The sequence below is a fragment of the Streptopelia decaocto genome, assembly GCF_964273445.1.
Source record: "Streptopelia decaocto genome assembly, chromosome: 2".
Lineage (NCBI taxonomy): Eukaryota > Metazoa > Chordata > Aves > Columbiformes > Columbidae > Streptopelia > Streptopelia decaocto.
In genome coordinates this window covers 68,936,590-68,951,607 of record NC_138655.1, presented here as the reverse complement: position 1 = coordinate 68,951,607, position 15,018 = coordinate 68,936,590, and the positions used below count along the sequence as shown (strand labels likewise).

The window sequence follows — 15,018 nt, the reverse complement described above, 5'->3', positions numbered from 1 at the left end:
GCTGTCACAGAAACTTCTATGTAGCTCCTAAGAGGGCTAAAAGTTTAAATATGGACTTAAACTAGGATAAATACTTTCAGGAGTTTCAGAAAAACTTACTCAATTTTTAAATTAACAAAATCTTTTGTTAACATAACCATCTGGCTCACTAACTGGCCACCTTGCAAGTCATGCTACTGAATCTATGCACTGTTTTAAAGGTGAAGAGAGTTCTAGCAGGATCCAACGATCTAATGTCCATCATACTTCAACTTAAATTCAAAAAGAATGGCATTTTAATAATTATCAAGAATTTGAAATTATCTACAAGCAGAGCAAATAAAAATATATTTTAATATGCAGAAAATGAAGTTGGTTTTAAGCATTAGATAAGCACATTGGAAATAAAGTTTAATTTCTGGATGCTTTAAAATGCTGCCTGTAAATCAGCATAGTTCCTATTTTGACGTTAAATCTTGTACCCTTCATAAAGTCTACACATCATGAGCTTTTATAGCATCAGACATTCACTGATTCATCAGTCTTGCTCCCCGGTCCTTAAGCAGCTCTTCAGCAGAAACAGAAATATTGCCTAGTTCTAGCAAATAGCTGATCAACAGACTGAAGCAGTGGGAAGGTAAAAAAGGAGAGAATGAGATAAGGCAAACTGAGTCTTCAGAACAGGGACATAAGGAAAGAAAATAAGAAGAGAAATAAGGAGAATAAATCATTGAAACACAGCACATCTCGGATGACTGCAAATCCATAGCCTTTGAGAACATTCTGTAGATTTTGTAAAGAAATCTAAATATAACACACAAAACTCTGAAATGTTATAGCATTGTCACCACCTTTCACAGAATGGTTGGGGTTGGAAGGGACCTCTGGAGATCATCTAGTCCAACCCACCTGCTACAGCAGGTTCACCCAGAAAAGATCGCACAGGGATGTCTCCAAGGCGGGTCCTGAATGTCTCCAAAGAAGGAGACTCCACAACCTCTCTGGGCAGCCTGTTCCAGTGCTCTGGCACCCTCAAAGTAAAGAAGTTCTCCTCCTATTCAGATAGAACCTTCTATGCTTCAGCCTGCACCCGTTGCCCCTCATCTTATCTTTGGGCAACACTGAAAGGAGTCCCGTCTCATCCTCTTGACATCCACACTTGAGATACTGATTAACATTGATGAGATCCCCTCTCAGCCTTATCTTCTCTAGGCTGAACAGACCCAGCTCCCTCAGTGTCTCCTCATAAGAAAGGTGCTCTAGCCCCTCATCTTAGTAGTGCGCTGCTGGACTCCCTTTAATAAAACCCTGCCTATGAATACATAGTATCTGCTCTGCTTCCCCAACATTCTTCCATCTTCCCTGCTTTCAGCCTCATTTACCTATTTCCTCATGTATTTCCAAGCAATAATCTGGTCAAGCCAAAGACTGACACCACCTCAGTCATCTGCCCACACAAACCCCTCATGAGACCCACCATTCCGAAGAAAACCCCTAGTAGTCCAGCTACCCACTCCCATTGCACTGCAGCAGCAAGCTTTCCAAGCAATACCACTGAAGTACTGCAGGTGTGCTACCCTAAATTTCAAGCCAAGGGGCCCCACTGACACAGATGGATATATATATAGATTTAATAGCACACTTAGTCTGCATTTTCATATCTGTTTTGAAAGAGTAAAAAGGTCATGCAGCTAGCCCTATTTTTCCTACAGTTCTGTCGCTTTAAGCATGATACAGTGTGCATTACTGTAATCTTAGTGTGTTATGAAATAAAGAACTATGATCATGTAAGAGGAGATTAACTAAAAGTATCAAGGGCCTTGAACTGTCATCATTTATCAAACACTTAACCGAACAAACTTCAAGAATGCAGCCCTCTTCAAAGGTGACACTGTCTCCAGAAATTCAATTTCTGACAGCAGTCAAATCTTTGTAACAAACACATTTTATATGATCTTTAAGTCCAGGAACTGTTATATATTGACACTTAATTCTTCCATATTAAAAAAAAAAATAATAATCCTGTAAGTACACTCACTTTACTATCCACTGTTACTAATCACTGCCAGGGAGAGTTCTGTTCATGTGTTTATTCTCACAGACACATTTGGAAATTGCTGTCCATAAGTTTGCCCATATTTGTACACATGAAGATATTTATAATTTAAAATGAATGCTTCTCAGTGAATTTTTAATCCACAAATCCAGAAGTAGATAAGTACAATTACATATAATATGTAATACAATTACACTGAGTTAAATACAAATACAATTACACTCACAAGATAACAGAATGGTTTCCCAACCACTCATTTCTTCATACAGCAAAATATATATATGAACAGACTGAGACAAGTTTGCATATAAACAGTATATTTGCAAGCTTACAGCTTGCAAAAAAACTTAAGACACCTCTACAGTGGGTTAGGACACACTCTTTCAAAAGAGAAAACTGTCATTTGTGCATACTATAGTGTTATTGCACTAAGCTTACACATATCTCTAAATCCTAACTTTGTTTACACATGAGCCCTGAAAAGTAAGAACATGTACATAGATGCACACTCCTCAAATTTGGAAGATACCCACCAAACTGCAAGGGGATAAAGAGAAAAAAAAAAAAAAAAAAAAAAAAAAAAGAGAAAAGAGATGAAAACATTCTCCTTTTGGGTAAAAAAGCCTCCCTAGCAATCTTTGTTCAGCAGACCCTCTAATCAGTGCAGGTCAAGAGGTCATCTTGTTACAGAGTCACAGAATGGTCAAGGTTGGAAGGGACCTCTTGGAGATCATCTAGTCCAACCCACCTGCTAAAGCAGGTTCACCCAGAACAGATCACACAGGAATGCGTCCAGGCGGGTTTTGAATGTCTCCAGAGAAGGAGACTCTACAACCTCTCTGGGCAGCCTGTTCCAGTGCTCTGGCACCCTCAAAGTAAAGAAGTTTCTCATCATATTCAGACGGAACCTCACATGTTTCTATGCCCACTGCTTCTCATCCTATTGTTGGGCACCACTGAAAAGAGTCTGGTCCCACGCTCTTGACAACCACCCTGGAGATATTTATAAGCATTGATGAGATCCCCTCTCAACCTTCTCTTCTCCAGGTTGAATAGACCCAGAGCTGGGTCTATTCTCAGTCTCTCCTCATAAGAAAGATGATCCAGACCCCTCATCATCTTCATAGCCATCCGCTGGATTCCTTCCAGTAATTCCTCATCCTTCTTAAACTGGGGAGCCCAGAAACGGACACAGTACTCCAGATGCAGCCTCATCAGGGCAGAGCAGAGTGGAGGATAGCCTCCCTCGACCTACTGGCCACATTCCCCCTAATGCACATATGATGTGCACTAGGACACCAACAGGGCACTCTGCTAGCCTGGGAGTTATCCATGAAACAGGAGCCTGGCATCCCTTAAAGAACCCTTGGAACCACCACCCAGTCCCCAAGGAGAAGTAGCACAAAACAAGACACAGTGGCCAAGTCTCCTGCAGGGAGGGGAGGGAGGTCTGAGAGTTTGCTAGGTCAGAAGGACCCCAGCTACACAGCTCCTATCAGTTTAAGAGCTCATTTACTACCAGTAAGAGACTTCATAAAGTTTATGTGTAATTTAACATTTACCTTTTACTATCTATTTGAGTTCTGTCCTTAACTAAATTAAGATATTTATGTATCTACAGATCACTAATTTTGGTGCTTTTTGTGTCATATTAAATATTCTTCTCTCTTTATAAAAAGATAACTTACCTGTTCACATTGTGGCAGCACAATACTGTAATCAAGATTTTTTTTTTTACTTAGTAGATAAACTAATATTACAAATGTTCTGAAAAAGCACACAGCATTATAAACACAACTCTTAACAGCAGAAAAATTTTATACCACTTTTATCAACTATCTTCACATATTTTGACAACTTCAAAACCCCTCTGTGTTACACACAGCAGGAGGTGTACTGTCCCCCTTTCCAAACACATGTCTTTCAGGTGCAAAACTCCTCTTTTCTCCAGGAACCTTCCTTTCTCTCAGAACTCTGAGCCCCATAAGCAGAAGAGACCTCACAAAGTCCACCTAGATGGGTTAAGCAGCTGTTTAGTAGTTTGACAGCATTGAGGAACTCTACAGAGCAGAGTGCATCAAAGAAAAGAATAGCAGATGCTGGCAAGAAAAGGGAAACATATTGGGTTATAAGTACTGGAGAAAGGATGAAGATCTGCATGTTCCTCAAATCTCCATGGAAGGAAAAACTTGCATGGAAAAGATACAGTCCAATAGACTGAATATGGAAGGATTCTAGAAGGGAAAATAAAATGTGAAACAGAGCAAGGATAAGAGAAGAAGAAAAGCAAAGGCAACTTAATGAAACAGAATTTCAAAGGCAAGTTACCACAGAGACTTTTGATCAGCATTTGTTGTTTTAACATTTAAGAAAAAACAAACAAACAAACAAACAAAACCCCACATGACCACTGGAGCAATATAAAATTAAATGCCTACTTACATGTTTTTGCCGTTGTTGTATAAAAAACTTTTTCCTTTTAAAGGAAATTTTTAATATGTTCACCCTAAAAGAAACAGACCATGAAATACTAATCAATGTTTAGTGGGATAAAATAATGAAAAATAATAAAGTGTACAGCAAGCCTAAAAGATTATAGCTGTTAGATGTTCAATGAATAATATGCAGGCACCTCCTGTTTTGAGTGGTAGATAAATGTCAAGAAACTCAGAAGAAAAACTTTAGCCAAGAAGGAAAGGCCTTTTTCAAATCGAGATTCTTCCTCATTTACTCTTTAAATAGTTCACATAGCAATTCTCTCCCACCAAATCTATTCTTGCAGGAAAAACTTGATGACATCCTTTACTAAACTGCACAAACGTTAAATGTGTCAAGTTTGTGTAACTTAAAAATCAGATGACAACTGTGACTCAAGGAAAAAAATTTAAGACCCTAATGACATGACAAGGCTGGTCATACAACATCTGAAATTTCCCAGAGATTTCACAGAATTGGCTTCATAATGTGCAAAGTATCATGCACTTGTGTGAACAACTCAAACTTTGCAGTTAAAATCCTAATTGTAGAAGGATAAAAACTGTAAGAATGAGTGTTAATATATTTTTCACTTCAATTATTAACATTGCTACATAATTTGTGGTAATTTCATAGAGAACTGAACACCTCTTTCCTATATATACATAGTATGAATAAAGATTTTCTAAGGTAAGCATTACAATTGAAAGTGGTGTGTATCAGTTTTGCTAAATTAAACAAACTTCTACACCTTCCTACAGCAAAACAAGATTTGTCTAAAATATCTAAATTCTGTCTGCAATACATCAACAACTGAAAACCTACACATTCTGGAAAAAGAAATCTGTGATCAGTTGGAATTAAATGGATGCCTTGGGAAAGCTATTTAAGGTCTGATCAAGTCATATTTGCCTGAAAAAACACCATGACAGGGTTTTGGAAGGTTGCTGCTAAAAGTGTCAGAAGTGATAATGTTTCACAGCACCTTAGATCTCATCAGGTATGAACTATATCGAAGGTCATCTCTGTTCTTACCCCAGTTTTTGCATCACTCTCAACAAGTGGACAATGGCATATCATTCATTCCTCACTGCCCATGAGAGAGATACACCTCAGTTATAGAGCAATGTCCTCCATTGACATACAGTGTATTTGCCAGTTATGAACAAGAGAGGTGATGGAATGAACAATCCCCCTCTTGCACAAAAGAAGTGGAAAACCGAATGTGTGCCCATTTCTGAAAATTCTTTTCTCTTTCAATTACAGAACCACAAAGAACCAGGAATTTCATTAACACTACTCTTTGGCAACCAGGCAAATTATTGTACAAGTTAATGGAAACTTGAAATCATATCTGCCTCTCCTGTTAGGCCAGCTCTTGAAATACTTGTGCCATTTTACTTTCTGCCTCAAACAGTAAAGAACTGAACTGCTCATCTAAAAGTTCTGCATTCTGAACTTCCCAATAAATTATATAAACTTTGAGTTTTATTTACTGAGATGCAACTCATTTATTAAAAAAAAAAAAATAATAATCCTTTCTTAAGCCTAGTGCTACTCTGCCTAAACCAGTACCAGTCAAGCTTTGTGCTACTGCTTCTTTCTTGCCACATTTCTTTGACTACCAAAACTCTCTCAGTCTCTCTCCTCTCCACCCCCCGCTACCCGTTTTTTATAAAACATGATTCACTGTATGACCACATAATCACTTCAAGCCAAATCAGGGCTTTAAGTCTCTTTATTTTGACTCTCCCCTAAATACAGCATCCCTCTCAATTCCATTCATTCTTCTTAAAGTACAACTAAACCTATTTATTAATTCAGTGACAAAGAACACTTGCTTATCTGTCAGATTTAACATTAACTAAAAACCATTTGCAATGTTACGCCTACAAGTCGAGTGAATGTTCACATATAACAGAATCCACAAAAAAATCCAAGAGATTAAGGCATCAAATGATTTAGATTTAACAAGTGCTTGAAGATGTCACATCCAAAACATGATCTGGATAGAATGCAGTTACTCTTATTCTAACTGGTGGCTCAGCTGCCCTATCACTCACCAATAATCTGTTCAGTGACTACTCAACATTCACAAATAATTAAATTTCACCATTTATTTGTAAAATGCTCAATACCATAGCATATTAATAATGATAAATATTTTGGGTCCCATCTTCCTATCATTCACAAGGGTCAAAACAGATGTCACTTAGTAGGCAACAGAATTATTCATTTCTGATCAAATTGGCAGTTCTGTCCCAGTACTTAGTGCTAACAGCTAGTATTTTTGCCTTGAAGCAAAAATGTTTCTTCAAGCTCTAAGTCTTATACTTTGCCACTTTTCAGCAGGAAAGGTTCTGTCAAATTTGCTATGTAAGACTATCAAGTTGTTTTTTGAATTTTAACTAGCAATGTATTTCTTTAGCAGTTTTGCTGAAGTTTTCAAAGCAAAGAAACTGCTTATGACTAGCATTTAATACACAACCTTAGCTGCTGATATAGAGAGTGCTTGTATGTTTTTTTCCATTAAGATAATATTTTACTTGCAAAAAAAAAAAAAAAAATTAGAAGTTATCACAAAACAGTTGAGCTCCCCCAAGAATAACTTTCCAGAGCATATAAAACACTGCTTTAAATCCAGAGCTATTTTTTAAACCTGTCTTGACTTGCATTGCCTCTGACTGATCAGTCATCATATGTAGGTTGCTTTGATTGAAAATCCTCTTTTTGCCAAGGCAGTACTCTTGCACTGCCTCTGCTCCTGAAAACTTTTGGTCCCCTTTGACTACTACCATATGGCATAGTTGTACTGTTGTCATCCACTAATGTTGCAGAGTATTTTACTCAGTTTTGAAGAGTGCTTTGATGGTGTTTGCTGCCACCTGGAGTTCTACCATGTTTACGGCAAAGCCTGCTGAGCCCATGGGAAAAACTCCTTACTACGAATGGTGTTACATAAAAAGTCTAAATACCATTTCAATTATCTTTTTTTTTTTTTTTTTCTTTTTTGCATTCTCAGGCATATACTGTTCTGTAAGGAATTTCCATACCTGCACACCTTCAGCCCAACTAAGATACATTAAAACTCCAGGTGTTACAGAAATATATCCTGCTTTGAGGGCTAAAAAGAAATACAAAGTATCTACTACAAATAGAGCACAACCTCATCTGCTCTGGTGACTTTTCTTGTTTGCTTTTTTCTTTTTATTTGTTTTTGGGGGGGAGTGCGGCAGTGGGCAGGGAATGGACAGTGTTCCTGCATGGAGGATTATGACTAACTCATTCAAGAAGCCAGAAAGAAAATATGAAAAATTTATCCCCTATGTAGTGAATTTTTGCTCCTTTCAAGTCGAGAAAATATTTTTAGAGGGAGAGTAGGAAAGCTTGGAACAATTGCATTAGCTGTCAGCTCAAAATATTGCTGCCTAAACATCACATTTCAGAGTGGTAATTGTTAGAACTGAAAAATCTGTGGGTTTTTTCCCCTCAATTTCTTTTTGTGAATGATGTTTTATTATAGCATCTCTGCTTTATTCCTCTGTACTGGTTTTATAATAGCATCTGTGCTTTATTCTTCTGTGGTCTCCAGAAGTAAAAGTAGCAGAGGAAGCTGTGAATTCCTCCTGTCTTGTGTGCTATAAAGCTCTCTTTCCCTTCCCTAACAAATCATATAGTGCTGCATTTTAAAATGCCAACGCTGTGGCTTTCAGGAATACCTATTATCCATTCATACCTTAGGTCACTAAGTTGACAGAACAAGACTCGCAGAAGACAGAAAATGTGCCTCCAGCTGGCACTTTTTAAAACCTGCAGCTGTTTAAAGAAGCTGATTAACATCTGAAAGGGCAGAGCTCAGGGCACAAAGATGAAAGACAGAAGTTTTATATGTTTTATTGTGCACCAGAAATGGAAAAATACAAGATATCACTGAGCTGGATGACAGCATAATTGACATACATTTAAGATGGTTATAGTACATTCAAGTGAGTTGAAACATCACTGACTGCAAAGAAAAAAAGAAAAATCCAGAGACTCTGCAATACATTTTCCACTAAAATTTAGATTGAAACCAATGCTTTTGCTTTCTTACAGGATATACCTGTTAGGTTGGGTTCAGTATAAAAGGATGGAATGACTGAAGTATTTAAGAAATATCGCTTAGAAGGACCTTTTTGTATAATTAAGGAGCACAAACCATTAGAACGCACTTTTCTGTCATGATTAAGAACACTACACCACCTTACTGAAAATGTTCTCCAGAAATACCGTTACAAATTATACAAGGAAATCATGCATAACATGATAAATCTATATTTTATCAAGGATACAAAACAAGCCCATACTTATTTTAAAAAAGAAACACTGAAAAAATTATTCCTGGTCCAATCAGAAAACCTTATGGAAATGCCCAACCTCCATGTAATTTCTAATTTATGTTATCGTTTTTAGTATAGTATAACTAATAAAGCCCATAAGTACTATAAATACTTATAGCTTAACTAATTTCCAATGTCATTCACATTATAGTCCTTGTGCATGTTGCTTCTTCATATACATTATTTTCTACAGTGCTATCATGCATTCTAATGTTTTTTAGTATCACAGAATAATGCAAAGGTCTGTCCCCCAGAGACTCCAGAATTTGCTAACGTTATATAGCCTTGTTTGATGACATTTAAAAATTTGTGTAAATCATATTATCCTAGTTCCAGTAAATCTGAAATTCCAAATAACTCATTTTACATTTCTTTTCTGAGAACCAAGTATCTTCTTGCTGAATGTCAGGATAAAATGATCAGACCATTAGCTGTTGAGCTTTGCTAGTAATAATCTTTTTATAAAAACCATAGAACTGGGTATAACAGCTGCAAATCTCTAAGACTACAGGGTCCTCCTAATCATGTACTCACACTTCTGTGTAAATTAACTTGATCAAGACTTCACACAGTGCAAGGAGTTCAAAAGTCTTAGAGAATTAAAAGCTCAGGCAACAGGTTTCATTTTTATCCCAATACAAAGAAATACCATGATACCCCATAAAGAACAAATTTTTGTACTGTAGGCTTCTTTGGAATAAATGTTAAAGCAAACAGAAATAAGATTTAAAAGCCCAGACATAGTTCTTTACTAGTAAAGGAATTTACCAGGGATAGAAGCTTGTGCAGATGAGTTTTCTATATACAGCAATTCCACTGGATGCAATCCCAATCATGAGATCTAGATTATGGAGATCCTGCAAAAGAAAAATACTGTTAAGAATGCAGACGCAGTTTGTGTCATTGCCATTTATCTACTTATAGATTAATTTTCAAGTTTTAAATACTTAAATTTCTACTCCTGATGCAAAAACTCAATCACATATTTGGATTTATTTTCTCATGCACGTCTTTCCTTTGATGTTGTCTACTAGGTATTATGAAGTTTCACTCATTAACACACCTTGTAATGTTTACCTTACTATACTAGATACTCTTTAGGTCAGTATCAGACTAAATTTTCAAATCCAGCCATATTAATTTAACCATGGGAAAGAAGTTAAAGCATGTCCCAAGATCAGTAAAGTAAACATAACAGAAATTTGGGAACTGTACAAAAATGACATGATTGTAAGCTGTTCAAAAAGACACAGGAAATTTTTCCTTTTTTTTTTTTTTTTTTTTTTTTTCCCTCCCCCAAAAAGGTCTTACCAATAAATACTGGCCAGGAGGTGACCACTATTCTGCATATGAGAGTATGCTAGAGGAATATACACATGTACACGAATATGGGATACACCGAACTGAATCCATTGTTAACTAAACCAAAAACTAGACATTAGCTCAACACACTCAACTGGAAAAACAAATCCATCAATTTACAATCCTTTATAGTTATTGAGATACTCAAGAGGTAACACATGCTTTCATATAAGCAAACACTCGAGTTAAAAGAAGAAAAAAAAAGTTCAGGGTGAGGACACTGAATGGTCCATTTGAGACTAAATCCAAACTGATATTACAAAAGTTACAAACCTTGGCTTCCTGTTTCTCTATGATTGACACATACTAAGATGTTATTACACAGATTTCTAAACAGAGCTGACCATGTTCATACATCTACATGTAAGCATAGAATCCATTGGTTAAAACATCAGCTTTGACTCAAAAGTAATTTCAGACTATTTTGTAATGCACAGTCAAAGATAATGGATTCTCTTAAGGCCTTCAGTAGCTTAGCTGCTCCTCTAGATGGTAGTCTGTGCTCAGTTAATATACAGTTTTCTTGTATGCCCAATCCCAATTTCTTTATGTTAGTAAGGTACAGAAGAATAGAACAGGTAGCATGAGCTCTAGCAATACTGCAGAAAGCCTACAATAAATCCTTTAAAAAATAGTTATAAGAAAGGCATATGAATGAATGAAGCTGAACCTAATTTGCAATGTGATTTGTAAACAAACCTCCAGTGAAATACCACAGCAGTTCATAGAGTATGAGCATAAACTATATAATACATAGTGCCATAACAGTGAATATTGACAAGATGAGAGCAATAGTCAGATCTCTGAGAATATAATAAAAGAAAATCTTTAGGTGGGTAACAGTCTGAATACACTCAAGGTAGCCCAGAATCAGCTGAAATAATTAATAATCCTCAGCAATCTGCTGCTCCACTTTGCCAAGAACTGCTGCTAGAGGAGCTTGCTGAATCTCCATCAGAAGCAGCTCCTAAACTGGCAGTTTATGCCAGCATAATACAGGAACCCAGAATCAACACCCCGTTATTTTAATACTTGGGGAGAAAATGAAGGTATTTCAGGAGATGAATCACATGGAATTTATCTGCCCCTGCCAATGATACAGCCAACCTAAAGCAGTGCAGAAACCTGTACTACTACACACTTGTAATTTATTCCAGGTTTCTGCTTTAAACAAAAAAACCAAAAAACAAAAACACACAAATAACCCCCCAAAACAAGCAGAACAACAAACAAAACACCCCCCCCCAAATGAACCAAACACACACAAAAAAATCCAACCAACCAAAAAAAAACCAAATAAAACAAAAAACAAACAAAAACCCCAAACAAAACAAAACAAAACAAAGAAAAACCCACACCTGTGAAGGAAAAAAAAAAAAAAAATCAGCTTTAGGAGAAAAAAAGGAAAACCTACATGATTTAGAAGAAATAAAGGATTAGCTAAACACTTGATAGGGATTAATTAGGCTAAACTACTCTATTTTCTCCAGGAGCTTTGTCAGAACAAAGTTCATTCCCTACCCCCCTTTGCCTCAGTCCAAAACACTGATTTCCCATGTTATTTGTTGTAATGAATTCTCTTGTGTTAAACCTAAGAAATCCAAACCCAAGATTTTGGACAAGCATAAAGAAACAGGGTCTCCCAAAAGAAAGGTGATGTAGATCTGCAGTTATTTCCTTTTCAAAACATCTATGTTATTAAATTGCACAACTAAGAAAAAACATTCATATATTTTTCTTTTTACCTGTTTCTTTTTATAATTTTTAAATGATTTTTATAGATAAAAAATATCAAGCCAGGCATCTAGCTAGTTAAATACTGATTCATATTTGATTTCATGTACAATTACCATCTGGACTTATGCAGATATGAAAATAATATTAATTCCACAAATTTCCTTCCTTCATCTCTCTGAGTAAAAATGAAATATGAGTTAATATCAGACTAATTATTGAGCAGATGAGATAGTGGTCCAGAATCAAAAGGAGATTACGACTTCAAGAAATCTCAGTACAGTTGTAAGGTCTTGAATTCACTCTCCTGCCTGTCTTAACAGTATTTCATTTTTGAATATTACAATTTTAGCAGTTCAGATCTGTCCTCAGAGAAAGTAGTGATGAAAACTGAGCTCAGATTACTTCACTAATGGAAGTTTCATGTTTAGTAAGTTACCAAAAAGAAAGCTCGCTATCCAACTTTGTACCATAAAACATTAAAATTAAGGCAACCAGGTATTAATTTGTATAAACGTATCCTACTCAACCACCAGTGCAGAAGCACCAGCTTCTTTTGGCCATTAGTTACCAAGGTGATACCTGGTTCCTCTGCTATACACAATCTAAGAGGACTAAGACAATTTTAGCAGCAAAGAGATGAAACCTAAGGATCCACAGAGATAAACCCTTTCAAAAAGCCATAGTTTAACTGGTCGCTGCTAAATCTGTTCAAACCACTGGAATCTGACAAAACTGGAGGAGTGATTTAAGAGCAGTACTAAGCAGGGGGGAGCATATCAGCAGACATGGCAAATATCCCTGCCAAAGTTGGGGAGTAAGGTGGTCATCTCTTAAGCAGCAGCATATTGGTGGGAGGTATCTAACTTTCACTAAAAAAAATTCAGAAATGAACTGTTTCAAACTTCAGAAAAGTGTAATTTACAGCCAACATGGGCTACCAGATAAGACCAAATGTTGAGGACTAATCTTCTGCAGGACTACTGCAGCACAGGCAAAACACTCACAAATGGAAGACTATGTCGAGAATGTCCACTTTGATATAATTCACTGCTGTCACAGGCCTTCAGGGGCATAATCAATGATAATATGTTGGTTGAAAGGTTTGCCTCATGGCATTTAGTCCAAACAACAACTTGTAATCAATGTTTTAGAAGTACAAAGCTTCAGAGACTTGAAAAACAAAACAAAACAAAACAAACAAACAAAAACCCCCTCACACATCTACTAATAAACCTTCTTCTCAGCTTCTGGTAGTTTAAAGCTAGAGGATATCCAGGATCAGAAGCTTTTGGTATGTTTAATGGAGTCTAGTGAATCATTCTTCCACTGAACTACCTAATTGTTCTTGATACCTATTTCACCTCAGGTATCCATTAAAATAGCAGAAACCCCCACAGTTCAGTTGTATCCATATAGAAAAAGTTCCTTTTGCTTAAACGTATCTTTTTCTAGGGAGACTGAAGCTCCTTAGATCTTATGCTACCAAACCAAAAAAAAAGCCCCATTCAGTATTCATGTTCTCCATGCTGCTCACCTGGTACAGAAGGCTTTTCCCTAAAACATTAATGATAGTTATCCTTCTCTGTACTTTTCTTACCCACTTTGAGATAAAGAAGAGGAACAAAACTCGACATCCACATTATATCAAAACACGATTTAAAAGGTGGCATGACATTTTATATTTTGCTTTCTGCTTCCTTCCTAGTAGCTTCTAGATGCCTAGATGTTCACTTCAAGTTCTAGAGAAAACAGACCACTTCAAACATTTTAATCCTTCAAAAAAATTGAATTGTGATAAAAATATTAATTTGGATTGAAACTGTAGCAAGATGGTCTGCATGTTAGCAGCCTGGAATAGAAAAGGCTTTGATTCAAATCTATACTCCATTCGATTCAGATCACACAGTTTGGTGTCAGGCAGAGTAGGGGCTCATGACTAATATTCTGACAACCCATGAGTCCCAGGTCACTGAATATGAAACAATGTATGGGGGAAAAAAAAGTACAATGTTTAAGCAGTCATGTCCAGAAGGTGTTTTACTCAGAGCTAACCAGTACACTGCAATGAAATTTCATTTAGTTGAAAATGTCTGAACCCACTTTAAACTACCCTCACTACCAGGCACTGGTATGACCACTACTGACATCCTGCAAGTAGGTCGGTGGCCTACAACTAGGCTTGCTACATCCTAGGAATGATGTGGGAAATTGAAGAACTTCCAGAAACAGCACCTTATCAACAGTATCCTCCTGGACAAGATGTCCAGCACACAGCTGGATCAACACACAATGCAGTGGGTGAGCAACTGGCTGATGGGCCAGGCTCAAAAGGTTCTAGTAAATGGGGTTATGTTGGGCTGCTGACCAGTTACTAGCGGGGGTTCTGCAGGGATCCATCTTAGGCCCAGTACTCTTTAATATCTTTATAAATGACTTAGACTCAGGACTTGAGGGATTACTTAGTAAGTTTGCTGATGACACAAAATTGGGAGGAGCTGTGAACAGTCTCGAGGGCAGAGAGGCCCTGCAGAGGGATCTGGGCAAATTGAAGAACTGGGCAATCACCAACCACATGAAGTTCAACAAGGGCTAGTGCTGGATTTTGCACCTGGGACACGGCAACCCTGGCTGTACATACAGACTGGGGGACAAGATGCTGTAAAGCAGCTCTGTGCTAGGGGTTCTGGTAGATGGCAAGTTGAACACGAGCCAACAGTGTCCCTGGCAGCCAAGAGGGCCACCCGTGTCCTGGGGTGCATCAAGCACAGCATTGCCAGCCGGGTGAGGGAGGTGATTGTACTGCTCTGCTCTGCACTGGTGCGGCCTCACCTGGAGCACTGTGTGCAGTTCTGGGTGCTATGGTATAGAAAAGATATTAAGCTACTGGAGAATGCCCAGAAGAGGGCTATGAGTTGGTGAAGGGTTTAGAGGGGAAGCCATATAAACAGTGGCTAAAGTCACTCGATTTGTTCAGGTTGGAGGATACTGAGTGGAGACCTCATGGTAGCCTACAGCTTCCTCACAAGATGG

The 15,018-nt window shown here is 37.4% G+C and overlaps 1 protein-coding gene across 3 annotated transcripts in view; it reads right to left on the bottom strand.

The window, feature by feature from the left end:
* PTPN3 (protein tyrosine phosphatase non-receptor type 3) overlaps positions 1 to 15,018 on the bottom strand; it is a 131,208-nt gene that overhangs the window by 54,569 nt on the left and 61,621 nt on the right. For all 3 annotated transcript variants that reach the window (XM_082045732.1, XM_082045733.1, XM_082045734.1), the window contains 2 exons: positions 9,658 to 9,746; positions 4,478 to 4,541 (listed from right to left, as the gene is read on the bottom strand). In XM_082045732.1, coding sequence (XP_081901858.1) covers positions 4,478 to 4,541; positions 9,658 to 9,746 — 153 coding nt within the window. The remainder of the gene's footprint in view (positions 1 to 4,477; positions 4,542 to 9,657; positions 9,747 to 15,018) is intronic.